We start from the raw sequence: 19,434 nt of genomic DNA, 5'->3' as shown, positions 1-19,434 counted from the left end.
CTTCATTCTACTTCAGCAGGAGAGGAATTGTGCCAGTGGGCATCCAGGTACCTAACCTCAGTGGATTCAGTGTGGACAAAAAACTTCCTTGTGTTTCCTGAGGTACCCAGCGGAAGAGTGTGTGAGGTGTGCATGCAAGGCCTTGGTGTGGCAGCATCAGTAGCACTGACTCTGACAGCAGCCTGTTCAGCTGAGTGGCTGTGCTGGGCTCTTCTGCTCATAGCTGCATTTCATTCCACACCTCACCTGGCTGGAGAAGGGTGTGCAGGACTGAACATGCCAGCTACAGAGCACTACAGGCGGCAAAATTATTTTGGTAGCTTGGAGCAGGTTGGAACCTTCGAGTTTAGATGTCCCAGAGGACGTGTAGGATCATAGCTGTTATTCTTTGTTTGCCAGAGATAACAAAGGGACTGTGATTGCTGCCTCAATAGCTGCTCTGTTGCAGTGAGAGAGCCCTGAGGCAGCAGCAGGAGCACAGTGCAGCGCAGCACAGAGGGATGCTCCTGTGCATGGTGCTGCTTTGTCCCAGGTGATGCAGTGCCAGGCCGGTGATTCAGTACTGCACAGTGGTGCCTCATTGCTTTTAACATCTGTCACTCATTGAGGTAATCCTCACTTGCTGAAGTTCTCCATCCCTGAGACAGATGGAGGGCTTGTTGTTGGTAGAGCTGTGTTTTTTCAGAGGTTTGGGAACACAGAGGCAGCAAAATCGTTTTGTAACCCATCTCTTACACTCCTCCTGCTGTGCTGCAGTTGAACAGATTCTACCATTTTCCATGTCTTCCTCACAAATTATTTTTTGTCCTGGAGCGTGTTTCCTTCAGCTTTCACTGCTACAAGCAGCGCTCACTTCTTGCACAACTGGCCCATTTGTCATCCCCTCTTTTATGTGGCTGTGCAGCTGTGGCAAGTCAGCAGTGCTGCTGGGTGAAAAACGTGTGGGTTGGGGTAGGCTAGTCTAAATCAGCCTTTCACTCTCTATTTTAGGCTGTAACACTGTTACTTTTTTTAAAAAATTAGTATTCTAAGTGGTCTCTGGAAACTGCCCAAGTCAGCTTTGTTTATCCTGCAGTTAGCAGGAGCCAGAGTTTTCTTTTAAAGATAAATTAAATGTGGCACAGTTACATTAAAGAACCAAATGCCATTTGGTACTGTGTAGCTCAAGGGATACTGGGAGTCTTTATTTCCTGATTGTAAAATAAATGGTTTATGGCAGGTTCCCCTACCCCACCACCCTTTTTTTGTCTATGCTACTTTCATGAGAGGGGGCAGTCCTGCAGTTATGTGGGCAGAACTGGAATTGCCTGCTGTGGCTCCATTCAGCTGAGTTCTGGCTGAGTGAGGCCTCTCAGTCTGTAGCTTATGTTACAGTCTCAGCACGCAGTGTTTGCTTAGCTTAAGAATCTCTTCTTGGGGGCTCCTATAGAAGGTGAGCAGAGCACATGAAACTATAGATTTTTTACTTTAATAACTTTTTATTGAACCACTTCACCATGCTATACTGTGAGGGATCTAACCCACGTATTCATAAATCATACCTTTTACAAAGAGCAGCACAAGAAGACAAAGGGGAACAGACTGACAATGGCAAGTGGATAAACACAAACTCCAATAATGAAGTGTTGGCTTGTATATACTGGCATTTAAAGTCCATTCCATAAAAATGTAATAAAGTGAATGTTTGTGATATGAACACAACCCCTCAGAGAGATTGTCTACTAGAAAAAAATCTGTATCTCTTTTCTGTATTGGTTTCTTTCTTTAAAACCCAACTGAAATGCCCTAATGTGTTCTACACTAGCTGCCAAATATTAATGTTAAAAAAAGGAATTTCTTTGTACAAAGCCTTCCAAGATCATGAAGTCCAGCTGTTCCCCCAGCCCTGCCAAGGACACCACTAACCCCTGTCCCCAGGTGCCACATCCACACAGCTTTTAAATCCCTCCAGGGATGGGGGCTCCACCACAGCCCTGGGCAGTCTGTTCCAATGCCAACATGTTTTCAGTGAAGAAATTTTCCATAATACCCACCCTGAGCCTCCCCTGGCCCAGCCTGAGGCCGTTCCCTCTCCTCCTGTCCCTGTTCCCTGGCAGCAGAGCCCGACCCCCCCGGCTGCCCCCTCCTGTCAGGGACTTGTGCAGAGCCACAAGGTCCCCCCTGAGCCTCCTTTGCTCCAGCCTGAGCCCCTTTCCCAGCTCCCTCAGCCGCTCCTCATATGACTTGTGCTACAGACCCCTTCCCAGAAAGGCCTTTTCCAAGGTGATCAATTCCATGACTTCAGCAGATGGCTCTCTCACAGCTTGCTTTCATTAGCTCTAGCTTTTGTTACAACTTTGCTGCTTTGACATTGCTCAGGTCTGGCACCAGGGGTGAATCCTATTTCCCTCAAGAGAGAGGAGCAGTTTATGCAAGATCCACGTGCAGCAGAGACAAGGTGAGAGGATGTTGTGCATATCACAGCTTGGTTTCAGGTCGCTTTCCTAGAGGAGGGAGGACTGAGATAGAATGGCCGCACATTCACTGTCGTGGAGAACACTCAGTACTGGTGCGAGAGAAAGCAGGAGAAGCTGAAGGAACATCCCCGAAATTTCCTCTTGGTGCCTGATTTCCTGGCTGGTTTTAGGGACAGGTAGTTTTTGCTGATGCGACTTTCCATTATAAAGTTTCCATTGCTTTGGAAAATATTAACTTTGCTGCGTAGATCAGACAGGCCCTACAGTTATAGCTGGAATATCCTAAAGATTTAGTTCCCAGTAATAATAGGGCTAAACCACAGCACCGCCAGAGGCAAAAACTATATTATTTGAAATGAAACTTCTCATAAATATCCAGCTATGAAGTAATTTTATATCAGCTGCTCTTATATAAACTGGACAAGGCAAACTGTCCTATCCATCAACATTAAGGTTGCCAAGAAAAATTATTCTTTATTCATTGTCTGCAAGTTTTGGAGATCTCCCTTTCCATTAGACTTTCCCAGGAAACACTGTGGTTTGCCACTTTGAAGAACTCTGCTGGTAGCAGCACCAGTGTCAACTTTGGGCTTCAACCTCCTTGTGTGCCTCCCATCTCTGTGCCTCTGCAGGGAAGGGAAAAGGATTCTGCAAGCCTGTACTGAAACATACCCAAGCCTTTGATACTAGCACGGTGCTATCAGGCACTTCTTTCGTCCTTGCAAGTTAAAATTTGAATGTCTACAGTGACCAACAATGAATACGCTGAAATATGTAACAGGAGAAATCTATAGTCAGGCACTGTTAGGGACAGGTGCAAGGTGAGTCTGGTCAAAGCCTTTCATGGAAAGGTCAGCTTACAGGTAGGGGACAGACGTTAATTTTGGGGTTTTTTAAATTATATGTGAAACCTTAAAAAAAATGAACCTCCATTTTAACTTACAAAGAAAATAATTAAAATGTTATTAAAATATGCAAAATTTATAATTTAATTATACAATTACAGTCTTATAGTCTAATAGCCCCACTGTATTTTGCTTATTAGTGAACAATTGCTCTCTTAAAGCTCACAGCAGAATCATTTACTTGATGCTGGAGAATAAGTTAATTATGGATCTCCTGCCTTGGATTAATGGATTTAATAATCATGTTATAGTAGGATTAACTTATAGTTCATGTGCTTACAGCACTAATGATGAGATTCATGAAAGCAGTGTCAGCACATGGGACTGGCCCCAGAAAAGGTCCTGTCTGGAGATCCCAGGACTGCCCCAGTCAGCGCTTCTGGGAGGAGCCAGCACATGGCATCAATCACCCCCCTTTGCCGCTTACTTCAGCAAAATTAAATACTGCTCTCAGGTGAGCTAAGCACCTCGACTGAAGCTCAATTCTGGATACTGTGGGGGAAAAATTTTCCTAGGAGATGGGTACAGTAGCAGGTAATGCACATACCCACTGGGCACAGCCACCTGTAGCCTGCTATGACCCAGTACAACAGGCTGAACATTCTTTTCTTTAATGCTTCTTTTGGGCACATAATACAAGTATAAAATTCCTTGGGTGGAAACACATTGAGTCAGCCAAGATTTCCTATCTCTAAACGAACCTCAAGTATAGGTAGGTAGTAGAGCCTAAGAGACAGAGCACTCTAGCTTCTCAGCTTGGCTCCAGATGTTCAAGGAGAGGAACCATTGCAGGACAGAGAAGGTAGAAGGAACACATGGAAGGTTTTTGTACTTTGCTGTAATTCCTGACAGGACTTCTGTGCATGCCTATGTAACAACCAGGTCTGCAAGTCTGGCAGGAGCCACATTGAGAAACCTTCCCTTAATTAAAACTCGCATTGACACAAATTAAAACAGAATAAAGAGCTGAACCATATATTGTCTGAACGAGCAATACCTCAAAAATCACCAGCAACAGGATTTCAAATTGCATCAGACACATACCTTACCTATTATCACACAAAGCAGAATAATGTGATACAAATCAGAAGCTGAGTGTAACACAGCCCTGGGCTCCTTTGCTGTGTCCCCTCCCTGCCCATCATCCAACTCGTGTTCCCACGGGAAGGTGGCAGAACTCCTTGCACTGATCATGCCATATGAAAATACTGGGAAAAAGCGAGGGAAATTGCTGCACAGCTAGCACAGCCCTTCCTGCTGAGACCGAGGGTACACAAAGGATTCTCCAAGGTGTTGTTTCCCAGCTGATGGCAGCTGGCTCCCCATCACTGCAGCCTCCTGCCCTCACTGGGGGCTGTGAGGCCTCCTGTGCCCTCGGCCCTGCAGGCAGCTCCTGGGGGCTGCTGTCTGAGAAGCACAGGGCACTGCGCTGTTTGTCCTGCAGCTCCACCAGTGACATTAATCCACTGCTGCTTGTGTTTCGTCCTGGGAGATACCTAGGGTAATTCAAGATTTGTGCTAAAAATCAACACTTTTCCCTATCAAAGCAAGCTTTAGGGATTAGAGACACACTGAAATAATGTATATATTATTCCTGAAGCAGATGGGGCCATGCCTTTAATGTGCCTCTTCAAACCCGGCTGTGCATCTCGCTCTCTCCCCCTCCCTCTCCCCTTGCTCTGACTGCCACACATCCATCCAGTGTGGGGAGTTCTCCTCAGCTTGTCACAGCTGGCTTGGTAATGAAAGACATTCAGAGAGTTATCAGGCCATTTCTCCATTTCATACCACGGTGCTTTAACCTCAATTTGTTCCAGGTGATCTCAGGAATCTGTGACCAAGTAACCTTCAGCTGCAGATCATCTGCCAGGTGGCAGCTGTTTAAACGAGACCACAGGCACTTCCGGTCCTTAATTTAGAGGCTGAACCCACCAAGAATTCAGATTACATGAGTCAGGTAAATGCCAGAAATGCTTTCTAGGATATCTGTGATGGGTTTCCTCTGTGCCAGCTCACAAGAAGTGCTTCCTTGCAATACACTCACTGTTTTATAGCCCTAAGATCCCAGGTTTCCTGAGAGATGCCAGACAAAGCTCACCCTTATTAGGGGCAGTGCTGGCCTGCAGCCCTTCCTGCTTTGTCTCCACTTTGCACATATGGCTTCACCCTTTGATAAACATTCCTTTACTTCATATGAGCCTTAGCAAATCCTTGTCCTGTAGATATGCATCCCCCACAGCTGTACAGACAGATAATGAAATAGACTGTGGTGAGTAGATGCTATAATGCAAAACGAAAGTCCAATTAAGACTTGATAAAGAAATATGAAATAAAACACATTAAACAGGACAAAAGAATCAATTTATCATTAAATTCAGTGGTTACTTTTTTTTCATAACTCTCAGCGTTAAAAGCATCAATTACACACATAATTTACTCATTTGCAGTCTGATTCAGAGTTCAAAGCAAAAACTTGCACTACAGAATATGAATTATCCCAGTGATCACAGGAAAAAGAACCAGTACCCTGCAGGTGTCTCCAGGCTGGCTCTGAGAAGTGCTATCAGTGTAGGCTGGGGGAAATTGCATTATGTGCTGTTTGGGAGAAGGAAGTGATTTTGAAGCAGCCTGCCTCTTATCTCAAAGGAAGAGGTAATCTCAAATGGTGCAGAAGGTATGGAGCTGAATTTGGGAAAAGCCATGGAAATGTTTGGGATGAAAAGTAAACCTACAACCTCAAAAGATTTGCCTTTGTGAATGCAGCCAGAGGATGCAAGGCTGGTACAACAAAATGCATCCTTCACTGAGCTTGTGTAAGCAGTTACACACCATGGATAAAAAAAAGAGGGGGAAAACTGTTTGTGGAAGATTTTGGGAAAAGAAGGCACAAGCATGACTCCTCTTTTATTTCAGCTTGCTAACAGTGTCTTAGTTTTATGTTTATCTTCAAACTGTGATGCATGTAGGGTTATTTTAAGCTAACACAGAGAGACATTTCCTTTGTAGACAGTGGTGATCCTTGACCCATGGCATTGAACCATGCTTGCAGGGGCTGCAGGTCCATGATGCTTCACTTCTACCTCCACAGCCTGGAAGAAGAATTGCTGGTGAGCTGCACGTGGTTTGAACATGGTGACAGCAGCCTGTGGGCTACAGACACAAAATCTCATCAGCAGGGCAAGGGAAGAGGGATTTCTGCCAGGAGATAGGGAGCACATCTGAATCCTGAGATGGACAAAGAACAGTGCAACACCTGGTGAAAAACGAGCCTGCAAAGCCATTTCCCTGAATTGGCAGACATATACACAGAAAAAGCACGGAAAGAAATCCTAGTTACCTCTTTCATCTTCCTTCATAACCTGCAGTGTAAGTACCTCTTAAGAAACTAAGGCAGAGAAGTGCTTTGAAAAGATGAACACAGCATCTACTACTTCAGCAGAATCTTCTTTTGAAGCTGTGGCAGTTTGCTCATGTTTGCCTGTGCTCTAAACCTTTTGCACATTGTTCTTAGAGCCAAACATATTTTGTGTTGCAAAGCACGGACACCCATAAACACTGAAAAGAAAATATATGGAGAGAGAACAATGGGTTCTTTAAAGGCATCTTTCATCTTAAACCCGAGAGTTTAAAGTCAATTCCAGCTGTCTTGGATTGCCTCTTGCTTGTATAGAGCCTGTAAATAAAGTGTTAATTCAGAACCCCTAGCTGTGATCAGTAATGGATCACATTTGGTGTTGCACCAAGCTCCAGAGTACTGTCTAAGCCCCAGGGCACTGGGATTTTAGGTGCTACTTTGTACACATGTTTATCTTTTTGTGACTATTTTGCCTGATGGAGGGGACGGCCACTCCTCCAGTAAATTTTTTCATTTTACACTCCTCTACCCTGTTCCCCTTTCTACAGTTGCAATGTAATGTTTCAGTAGAGCAAGGCTTTGCAAATTTGGCTCAATGAGACACAGAGCAAACAGCTTTTCAGAGAGCTTCGACTCAGCTGTCAGAAGGGGCAGTTTGGTCTCAGTGCAAGCAGTACTCACATTCCAAACTGCATTAGAGAAAAGCTGCTGGGTTTTTATGCATTTTTATTATCAGTTCCAGATTAGAAATCGGATGCTAATTTTTTCTTAAAGCCTGTGTTCGGAGTAGAGCTTATTTTCTAAAACAAAACCAGGATTGTGATGTTTTTCTCCCACTAGCTTGCTCTTTTTTTGGTTTGCTTTCTTTTCCTCTTCCTGGCTTTACTCCAAGGACCTTTTCTGCTTTTTGTTACACTCTCAAGATGAAGCACTGGATGGTTACAGCAGTGCTGGTAGCACTGGTACAGGTTTCTCAGAGTTTCCCTGCCTTATACCACCGAGGGTGGTGGAGGCTGTTAAGGGAAGGAGATAGTTGTGGAAAATGCGATTTGGCATTCTGCTCTGAGCCTAAGGACTGTCCAGCCGGGACTGTGCTGGATCGCTGCGGCTGCTGCCTGGAATGTGGGAATGTGGAAGGTCAGATCTGCGACTTGGACCAGGGCAATCATTTTTATGGGCAATGTGGGGATCACCTTGAGTGCAGGTTGGATGCTGATGAAGCAAGGTTTGGGGAAGTCCCTGAACCCCAGTGTGTGTGCAAATCTCAAGAGAGCATCTGTGGACCTGAAGGGAAAACCTATGAAAACATCTGTCAATTCAACAAGGCTTATGCTGGGAAAAGAAACATCAGCATGAAACATAAAGGGCCATGTGAATCAGGTAATGTGTACAGAGGCACTTTGTACTAAACTAAAACTAAACTAAAAAAAGAGCTGATTCTTATCTTCAGATGTGTTACTAGCTACTCCAGTCTAGCTTCATTAAACTAATACTTTTTGTTAAAATTACCATTATTCTGTTATAATACTACTTAGTGCTAAACATGTGGTTCATCATCTGGTACTTAACCTCATACATTATAAGCCTCTATATTAGACGAGTGGATTAAATCTCATGGTGACTAATAAGCCATCTATCTACAGACTGGGTCTGTTCTGAATAACCAGAGTATGATCTCTTTTCTACAGAAGTTAAATGTGTATTTGGGTATCAGTAAACAGATAGGATAGTCTGGGAGGAATGGGCAAATTATTTTTATTATAAGAGGACTGACCTAATTGTAAAGTGGTGATAGTAAAGCAGATCTCATATATATATCTCTCAATATGTATACATCTATCGTATGTATACACACACACAGGTACATGTATGTGTGTGTGTGTGTTTATATGGATGCATGTGTGTAACCACTTGTGAGGATACATGGTAAGCAGTGAAGCAGGGGCAATAGAAGGAGATGGGGTTTAATTAACAGCTCTGTTCTTTTTACCAAAAAGGTCCAAAATAATCCAATTCAGAATCATCATAAAATCTATCTAACCCATGAAATACAAATCCAAATATTAGAACAGAATCAAGCTGAAACAATTTCCCTAAAGGACTCTTACAGTGAACAGTTGTCTCTGCTGATTGTTAGTGGAAGGATTCTTAGGTGGGCTTACAGGGAACTCCTGCTTCCTGCTCATATGCTGTTCCCGTTCTTTGCATTACTACAAGTCATTACTCATGGGCATCTTGCACTTAAGAGACGACTAAAATGAAGATGTGAAGAGGCTTTTGTTTGTTTCTGAATGAGAAGTTACTGTGATTTTTTAACTTAATCAAATATTTTCTCAAATTAAGTAACTAGAAGAGGTCTGTGGGTCACAAATGGGTCACAGTTCTGGGAATCTGAAATTGCAGCTCTGGCAAAGGATTACATATAGGAGTAACTCGGGTACATTTTACCCACTCCTCTCTAGCAGTTTTAGACTGTATGCTGTGGTTTTATATTGAATGAACAATGAATATTGAACACTTAAAAGGAAAAGTGATGAACAGCTAATATCAGGCTTCTTTCCTCTTTCTCTAGCTGCAAGAGAAAGATCCTTTAAAGAATCCTTTATTTGCTATCAGGGTATTAAGCTGTGAAATGAGGCTCATCAGGGAAGGGACATGCACGCCAGCCTGCAGGACAGCTGAAAGCCTGTTAGCCTTGGGAAGGTGTCTTTGTTTGGGATTAAGTAGCCATAGTTCTTGTGGCATAACCACTCCAGCAAGATTTCGGCCAGAAATGCCACTCCCTTAGCGAGTGCCGGTAACTTCGCAGCACCGGCAGCTGCTCAGGCACGCAGGCTTAAAGCAGTGGTCCCCCTAATTAATTTAACAGAAGTGGCCGAGTACGAGAGCCTTTTTAATTTGGAAGTACTACCACTCTTAATTGCTGGTGTCATCCAGCAGGCCCCCAGTCGCCCCGAGGCGCATCACACTGCTGCTCCTCAAGCAGGAGGAAGGAGCTTAGCAGCTCTGCTCTGCATCCAGGCATCACCCCAGCGCTTTCCCGCTGCTATCCTGGCTCCCCAGAAAAGCCGAAGCCTCTCTCCAGGAGTTCAGAGAATTATCCTAACCTCTCAGCTTACTGAATTGCACAGAAGCCTCCGGAAAGCTCACGGCCGTGTCGGTGCTGCGCAGAGTTTAGTTAAGAAAGAGGCTGTGGCAGAGTAAAGTGCCCGGCTGGAGCATGTCCGAGCTGGGCAGAGCCCTGGAGCCTGGACAGGGCGCTGGGCTGGTAGCGACAGGGGTCACAAATGCCCTTCTCCTCCCCCCGAGCTGCCGCTCCCCGCGCTGGCTCGGAAGCTTCAGAGCCCGGCCGGAGCCCGGGGCTCGGAGGAGCTCAGAGGGGCACGGAGGGGCTCAGAGGGGCTCGGAGGGGCACAGCGGGGCACGGAGGGGCACGGAGGGGCACGGAGGGGCTCGGAGGGGCACAGCGGGGCTCAGAGGGGCTCGGAGGGGCACAGCGGGGCACGGAGGGGCTCAGAGGGGCTCGGAGGGGCTCGGAGGGGCACAGCGGGGCTCGGAGGGGCACAGCGGGGCTCCGAGGGGCACGGAGGGGCTCGGAGGGGCACAGCGGGGCTCCGAGGGGCTCAGAGGGGCTCAGAGGGGCTCCGAGGGGCACAGCGGGGCTCGGAGGGGCTCAGAGGGGCACGGAGGGGCTCGGAGGGGCACAGCGGGGCTCGGAGGGGCTCAGAGGGGCTCAGAGGGGCTCCGAGGGGCACAGCGGGGCTCGGAGGGGCTCAGAGGGGCACGGAGGGGCTCGGAGGGGCACAGCGGGGCTCGGAGGGGCTCAGAGGGGCTCAGAGGGGCTGCAGCGGGGCTCAGAGGGGCTCCGAGGGGCTGCAGCGGGGCTCGGAGGGGCTCAGAGGGGCACGGAGGGGCTCGGAGGGGCACAGCGGGGCTCGGAGGGGCACAGCGGGGCTCGGAGGGGCTCCGAGGGGCACAGCGGGGCTCCGAGGGGCTCGGAGGGGCACAGCGGGGCTCGGAGGGGCACAGCGGGGCTCAGAGGGGCACGGAGGGGCTCGGAGGGGCTGCAGCGGGGCTCGGAGGGGCTCAGAGGGGCACGGAGGGGCTCGGAGGGGCACAGCGGGGCTCGGAGGGGCACAGCGGGGCTCGGAGGGGCTCCGAGGGGCACAGCGGGGCTCCGAGGGGCTCGGAGGGGCACAGCGGGGCTCAGAGGGGCTCGGAGGGGCTCAGAGGGGCACGGAGGGGCTCGGAGGGGCTGCAGCGGGGCTCGGAGGGGCACAGCGGGGCTCGGAGGGGCACAGCGGGGCTCGGAGGGGCTCAGAGGGGCACGGAGGGGCTCGGAGGGGCACAGCGGGCACGGCTGTCCCGGGAGCCGCCGGCCCCGCGCTCCAGCCCGGCCGCTCCGGGCGCAGCTGGTGACAAAGGCACCAGGGAACCTGGCTCTGGGAGCAGCGAGCGCTGCAGCACGGGCTGTCCTGACTCCAATTTGCATGCGAAACAAACACTGAGCACTGTGAGGTTTTGGTACCGCGCTATAAATATAACCTTCACTCAGCTCAAAGTACTTTGTTTTGTTTTTCTCTCCTTCAAAGCATCTGCTGTTTCCTCTTGATGCCAAATGGATTAATTGTATACAGCAATCAATGAATAAATAACAATAAACTCCTTTCATCAGAGGAGTACAGCCTTTCATCTTTCTTCTCTTGCCAGAAAAAGGAGAAGAAAAAGGCCTAGCTAGCTAAAGAAACACGGAAAAAATCCTTGCTTTTCCTGAAAGCTAGTTCTGATCAGTTTATCCAATAATTTAACAAAGTTACTAAGTACATTGATTATATACAGATTCTCCACACTTAAACCATCCCCATTCACATTCAAATATTTCTCGTTGATAATATAATGAACTAGCAAAACAATCCAGCAGTGATTCTCTTTATATTTAGCTGTATCACATGATTTATTTTAAATGTAAATTTTGGACTAAAAACAAATAACCAAACCACAAAATTTTCTGCCATTTCCATCTAGACAGACATAGATTAGAAAAATTAATAATATACAATATGAGAAAAAAAATTCCTATTAATTATGTAATTAATTGGTCTGGAGTGATATTGGGTTGATTGTGAAAGGTAGAACAGTATTTTGACTTCTCCTGGCTTCTGGTTTACATCCTCTGTAACACATAGGGATAATTCATGACTGTCTGGAAAAGGAAAAGATGCAGCTCCTGCCCATTCAGCTCCAGACACTGGGACATCAGAACATTTTCCATAGCTATCAACAAAAATTTACCTACTCCAGGAATCAAAATGACAAGTTACCATAACAGTAAAGCTCTGTTTCTAATCAGTTATGCAAACACACAGATATGAATAGGAGAATTTGTCTGAACACAAAACCTGAAACACTCAAAAATAAAGTTTATAAACTGCTGTTTAAATTGTAGAACATTACTTCAATTTTCTTCCACAAAACAGAGCAAAATGCTGTTGTGAGACTTGCAGTGTTTTATTTCTGAAGGCACTTCGAGTGGATAGTGAATACTGGTGGTGTGTTCAGATTCAGAAAGGGCAGTTTGGTTCGATCAGAACTCCTGCCTGCTGAGAGTTTGGTCTCGGGTGATGCCAGTCCTGGTCAGCCCTGGACTCAGCTGCTGGGACTCAGACCATGCCCAGGCATTTCCGAGCTGTCTGCTGGATTCTCCTCACAGTTAATGGCAAGAGGGGTATTTCCAGTGTGGAGTCCATCCTGGTGTATTGTAGGCAGTGCTGGACAGCTGTGATGAGGATTTGTAATTCAGACCTTTGTGTCCTCCAGGCTCCAGCTGTGTTCCCATGGGTGGCCTCGCTGGGCTGAGCCATGGCTGGGGACAGTGACATAGGCAGGACCCAGTCCTTGGCCACACATCAGTGTGGTCAGGGGATCCACAGGACACCTAACAGCACAACAAAAATACTCACCAGGCAACATCTGCCTATTTGAAAAGTTTTTTATACTGTCTCTATGTGGCAACAATTCAAAGAACTCCTGTGAGTCAGTGTGGACATTTGGTTTCTTTTGTACATTTTAGGCTTAACTACAGTGGATGTATCATTAAAGGGAGTGCAGTTTCAATTAATTTTAAGATTTAAAAGTACGTTTTAATATCAGACCCTCTGTGATCAGTTCATAGGCAAAAAAAAAAAAAAAAGCTCATCCAAGATATTCAGTTAATGCTGATTTGAATACAGGATTTTTGAAATAATAGATTCTGAATGTATAGTTCTCATGAAAGAAAAAGCATTTAAGGATTTAAGTTTCCTAGTTTGAAAAAATCTTACTTTTGACAAGTAGCAACATTATTTAATGAGGCATTTATAAATGGGAAAAATTATAGTTTTCTGTATCATTTGTTTGTAATTAATTTTAATCAGTATGCATTTAATATTTGCTGCACCGACACCAATCCTGAAAAACTGAAAAATGTGTTATAAATTATTGCTTGAAAACAGAGAACAGGCTGTCACAATTTCAAATGCCAAAGCATAAATGATGCACCTATGTATTGATTCAAATATTGCAAGTAAAAATACATTAATTATTTACTTTAAGTTTCTGTTTCCAAGCATCTGGGATCTGCACCAAAAAAAAAAAAAAATCATTAATTAAATACATGCCTAATGGCTCAGAAAATGCATTCTTTTTTGAGCGTCAGTCTGGAAATAGATAGAAAACAGATTTTCATAGCCAAAACATTTCTTGTTGTCGACAAATAGATCAGGGGAAAAAAAGCAGAGATCTCCAAACAGGAAATCTGTGCTAGCAGTAAATCCACTATTTTTGTCTGTGTCGCTGAACATCATCATTCCCTGTTAACACAGGAGATGAGCAGGACGCTCCCGCACGCCCAGAGAGGGATGTGCCCCGCGATCAGGTGTGAAGGCACTGAGGGATGGGCTGTGAAGGCACCGAGGGAGGGATGGGCTGTGAAGGCACTGAGGGATGGGCTGTGAAAGCACCGGGGGATGGATGGGCTGTGAAGGCACCGAGGGATGGATGGGCTGTGAAGGCACCGAGGGATGGGCTGTGAAGGCACCGAGGGATGGATGGGCTGTGAAGGCACCGAGGGATGGGCTGTGAAGGCACCAAGGGATGGATGGGCTGTGAAGGCACCAAGGGATGGGCTGTGAAGGCACCGAGGGATGGGCTGTGAAGGCACCGGGGGATGGATGGGCTGTGAAGGCACCAAGGGATGGGCTGTGAAGGCACCAAGGGATGGATGGGCTGTGAAGGCACCGAGGGATGGATGGGCTGTGAAGGCACCGAGGGATGGGCTGTGAAGGCACCAAGGGATGGGCTGTGAAAGCACCGGGGGATGGATGGGCTGTGAAGGCACCGAGGGATGGATGGGCTGTGAAGGCACCGAGGGATGGATGGGCTGTGAAGGCACCGGGGGATGGATGGGCTGTGAAGGCACCGGGGGATGGGCTGTGAAAGCACCAAGGGATGGATGGGCTGTGAAAGCACCGGGGGATGGATGGGCTGTGGCTCCAGTGCCTCCAAGCCCCCGGGCTGGCTCCCTCTCGTGGCTGCCGGCAGCTTTTGCTTCGGGAAAAGGGGAAAAGGAGAACGCCGAGGTGATCAATAAACACTGCAGGGGGTAACGGTAAGAGAACACGAGGAAACAAGAAAGTGGAAGCGTTAACAGGTATAATAAGTAGAACATGAAACCTCATAGAAATAATTGGATTTCAATCCCTTTCATTCCTAACACGAATATTGAATGACATCAGGAGCAATTGAGGATAAATGTAAAATGCATTAAAACTGATATTCTGTAACTTGTGACTTCCATGGGTATCAGTGCAGGACAATGGTTTAGCAGCTTCAAGGCAATGATGTACTCAGAAAACAAACCTGACAAGCCAGCAACGGCAGTATTTTAGCTTTTAGCTAACCAAAATGTAACACATTCAGAGCTATCATACAATCAAATCACTCTGTGACTTGTGTGCTACAGAATTTCTTGTGCTTTCCTCTGAAGCCCGGGTCGGGTACTGGCACCTCTGTTGGGGGGCCCTGAGCCTGGTCCACGATGACGGCTCAGGGGGCAAAATTAAGCCCTTAATTTCAGCTCAGGTTCCACGATCCTCTGCAAGGGGAACAACAGACTTGAATAAGAATTTTTAGAAAGCACAGACACAAGGTTTTCTGAGATGTAAAAGATGTTTGGAATCACGTGGCTCTTCACAGTGTGTGAGAGGCAAAAGGCGAATGCGAGCTGATGGTATCATGCGAAGCAGGGATTGACGTTACTTGCTTCTGTGTTTGTGTTCTTTTGTCCACTGTCTTCTAAAGCACCGCTGTCTGTTCGTTGCAGCTCCTGTTATTTCTATGCCACCTCAGGATGCCCAGAATTACACTGGCAATGATGTCATTTTTGGCTGTGAGGTGTCAGCCTATCCTATGCCACAGCTTGAATGGAAAAAAAAGGGGAATAAAATGTTTCTGCCAGGAGATGACACCCACGTCTCAGTTCAGGTAAAACTTGAATTTACTATTGCATAGGGTTTGCGAAGAGGAGCAGGTGCTTAATCTGGGCTGCTGCAGGGAAAGAAAAGATGGAAGAATTTCTTTATGTAGGTCTGATACTGAAAAAACTGAGCTGAAAGAAGGAACATTCTGGGAAGGATGGCTGTTTGCAGCACTTCTACTACTCTTGATGCAGGAAGCTCAGTTCTGACAGGTATTTAAAGTTCCCCTTTGCAAGATGCTGTTCCTGGAGACCTGTTATTTGGGTTCTGTCCCCGAGGCATTCACCAGGAAAGCAAAGAATCTTATTCATTTTATGGAAGCCATGGTGCTTTAATCTAAGGGGAAAGAGTAGAATGGCATTAGTAGGGGCTTCAAGCAAATCCAGAAATAGGCTGAAAGTTTGAGCTGAAATCAAATAAATCGAAATGTTAACTCTTTTAAATGGAAATAAAATTCTGGGGAGATGAGTAAATGATGCCAGCTGTCCAGGCAGCCTGCAGGAAGGCTGAAGCCTTTGCTAAGGCCTTCTGCAAGACTTCTCCTATGGACAGAGAACACGAGCAGAGACCATGCAGTGAAATGCATGGCAAATTTCTGGATACAGCCCAAAACCAGCCAGATCCAGTGGACATGGAGCACAAAATGAACAAAAAGGCAGGGAGAATAAACACAGAAAAAGCTAATTAAAGTGCCAAAAATACCAAAGTACTAAAAGTCTAAGTTATTTAGAAGCTTTTCCAGAGGAAACATGAACGTAGGTGGGATTAGTGGACTAACAGTTGCTGAGTGACAATGATGCAAGGAACCACATGCAAATACTGGTAACCTCAGAGGCCAAGCTGACTCCCTGTTCACCCATGCTCTCAGCACGAGAGCATCTCTGTTAATATTTCTTAAGGTGTTCGAGTTATTTGTTTGGAAAAGAAAGCTCACCCCTTTAGGAGGCTTTAGTCCAAGCCAGTTGAAACTGATTGTCATGAAGTGTGAAAGTTCCCATGGAATGTCATGCCAATCCATAAAACCTGGTTGCTGAGTGTCAGCTTGGTCAGGCCCCCTTGGCACTAACAGCTCACCCAGACTCACTCTCCGTCTCATCCTAAAGAAATTGCTGAGCTTGAGCATAGGTGGCAGTGCTTTGAAGGAGCAGCAGCTGGTTCAGGGACAAGAGACAGGAGGAGCTCTGGAAACAGTGGCGTGAAGAGGAACAGGAATGAGAGCACTGCACAGGGCAATGAAGCTGAAAGGGCAGAGATGGGAAAGCAGGAACTCAGAGGTGCAGAGCAGTAGGAAGGTAAAACATAGAGCAGCAGGAATAAGCAGAATCAAAGCCTGTTTGCATTAAAAAAAAGCAAAGGTTTTAATGATATTTAATCCATCCACAATTATTTTGATAAATATCATGGTGTCTCCTAGCTACTTAATTTCAACCATTTCTTTCCTTCTCAAAGGAAAGAGGTGGGCCTCAGAAGTATGGTGTGACAGGCTGGCTGCAGATTCAAGGCCTCAAAAAATCAGATGAAGGCATTTACATCTGCCACACCAAAAATAAGTATGGTGCAACATATGCCTCTGCAAGACTGAAAGTCATTGATGGTAATTTTTTTTTATTTGAATGTAAAAAATATAAAAATGAATACAAGCAGAATGCAAAGGATGGGGTCAGAATGCAAATGAAGCATAGGGCAAATTACCCAAAGCTGCCCGTATTTTTACTCTTCTGAGTGCTTTTATTTTACTGTACCCCCTAACGGGTTTATACAGTATTATTTTGCTGCGAATTATACCAGCTTCCAGAAAACAGAAAACCGTGGGTTGGAGCCATACAGCTGACACACATTATTCCACTGTCCTTATCCTAGAGAAGTCCTTTGATGTTAGTAGGACTCAGCTGGTGTAACTGAGGGAGTCTTTGAACCGTGGCAGGTCTGCTTAGCTGTTTATTTTTCAAAAAACTAGGAAGGAAACTGTTGTTACTCCTTAATGAGAGTGGTTCGAAAGATGTAAGAAATAGCTTTGCAGTTGTTTTGCATTGTGCCCAGACCTGCAGAATAATATCCTTCTTCCTCTATGGAGAACTATTTTTCCTGGCAAATCCAGGATAAAGATGCATTGTCATATTTACCTCCTGGTCTAGAGGAGTTTGTCACTCACCTCGTTTCTACAAGTGGCTTTTAAAGCTTCGTTTTCTCTGGCAATATTTGCAGATGCACAGCAGCTGCAGAGGACCGATGTCATAGCTTACTAGTATTAGGAATTAAATGCATTTTCAACATGTCCTCAGCACAGGAAAGATGTGGACATGTTAGAGTGGGTCCAGAGAAGGCCACGAAGATGCTCCAAGTGCTGGAGCACCTCTGCTCTGGAGACAGGTTGAGCAAGCTGCTGGTGTTAAGCCTGGGGAAGAGAAGGCTCTGGGGAGATCCCAGAGCCCCTTCCAATCCCTAAAGTGGGCTTACTGGAAGGAGGGAGAGGGACTTTTTATACAGGCAGATAGTGGTTGGGCAAGGGAGAATAGTTTTGAACTAAAATGGGAGAGATTTAGATTAGATGTGAGGAAGAAATTCTTTACTCAGAGCGTGGTGAAGCACTGACACAGGTTTGTTAAAGAAGCTGTGACTGCCCCATCCCTGAACTGTCCAAGGCCAGGCTGGACGGGGCTTGGAGAAACCTGGGATAGTGGAAGTGTCCCTGCCCATGGCAGGGGGGTGGAACAAGATGATCTTTAAGGTCCATTTCAAACCAATCTATTCTGGGATGCCATGATTCTATATAGAAATTTGACCTTCAGTGGTATGAGGTCAAACCATTGGATAAAACCCCTGTCCTTTTCATAAATAACAAGGATTCAGAAACTCTGAGCTTGCTGTACAAATCCAAACCCATACCTTCCTCTTTATTCCTATCTTCAACTAATTTAATCTGGATTCAATTACATCTTGCAGACCCATCTCCTGCATTTGCATTTACTGCTGGCAGCAGAAGCGCAAGCTACAGCATTGAATACGAGGAGTATTATGACAATTCTGATGAGGAAGATGATGAAGAATATGAGTCTGGGGACTACGATAATGAAAACAACTCTGAATAATAGTTTTTATACATCTATTGTCCAAATCCTTTCACACCATTATATTTACCAGTAGTCTCTGTTCTGTAAATGGCTCCTCTGATAACACACACACTCACTTGTGTATCCCCCTTCCTGAAACGCAGCTTTGGATGAAGTACACCGTGCTACTTACCAGAAATAAGAACAGTTGTAACACCATATATTTAGACTATTAAATAAAATTCCTCAACATGCACCTTTCTAGTAAGTATGCCAAAGGGATCAAATTTTATATTAATTTTTAACTTACCTTATAATTTCTTTCACACATTCTAATTTGTCTACAAAAAATGTCAATATTCAACAAAACTTTTACTTTGAATCAATTTTCTTTTTGTCTGTAAAGTACTGAGAAATATCAAGAGATTTTTCACATGGCAACAAGCCTAAGTAAGTATGGAGGTTGCAAAATAGTCTTTAATCTCTTTAGTTCATGTTTTCTCATAAGTTTCAGCAGGATTTTTCTTCTCATTTGAAATTTTCCATGGTGAGTCTCATCAAAAATGAATTATCTGTCTTTTGGGGGATGATTTTGTTTACTTTTAATAGATACATGAAGCAATCAAGGTCTAAAGCCAGTAAGTGCTGCTTTACTGTCAATACTCAAAAATAGCCAGAAGAGATTCTTTGTGCGTTCAAACATTTGAGCACATCTTGGACTCCTTCTTCTAACAGCTCCTGCATTACTCCTCACAGCGCTGGCTCCTTCCCACCAGCCTGGGAGTGGTTCAGGGTTTGGGATCATAATCTTCCCCCTGAACAGGATGCTGGTTGGTGGGCATTTCTGCAGTTTAAAGGCGGCAGCTGCTCTGTAACTCAGTGCATGCCCTTCAAACACACAGAGATTGCACTCCAGAGCCAGGATCTATCCTTTGTCTGGGGCTGTGCACGAGCTGTCCCTATCCCCAACCCATCAGCAGTGCCAAGCTGCTGAAAGGGCAGAAAACCACCAGAACACATGCACCTTGTGCAAACTGATCCATGAACCAGACAGCAAAGGAGATGGAGCCAAAACCACACTTCCAAGGGTTGAGTGAGCACCCTGAGAAATTTCTCCAATTGCTTTTGTTAACTAATTACATGAAGGCTGGCTCG

General features: G+C 45.7%; 1 protein-coding gene across 1 annotated transcript; it reads left to right on the top strand.

Annotated features, from left to right (window-relative positions):
- Positions 1–7,639: 7,639 nt before the first annotated feature.
- On the top strand, positions 7,640–18,318 carry LOC309578628 (kazal-type serine protease inhibitor domain-containing protein 1-like; the record flags this gene model as incomplete). Its single annotated transcript, XM_082291392.1, has 4 exons — positions 7,640–8,096; positions 15,076–15,236; positions 16,679–16,823; positions 18,173–18,318. 4 exons carry the CDS (start codon positions 7,640–7,642, stop codon positions 18,316–18,318), a joined length of 909 nt encoding a protein of 302 aa, XP_082147518.1.
- Between the last annotated feature and the right edge of the window lie 1,116 nt (positions 18,319–19,434).

This window comes from Coloeus monedula (assembly GCF_965178545.1).
Source record: "Coloeus monedula genome assembly, chromosome: 15".
NCBI lineage: Eukaryota > Metazoa > Chordata > Aves > Passeriformes > Corvidae > Coloeus > Coloeus monedula.
Note: the sequence above shows the minus strand (reverse complement) of the source record. Positions and strands in the feature narration are given on the sequence as shown.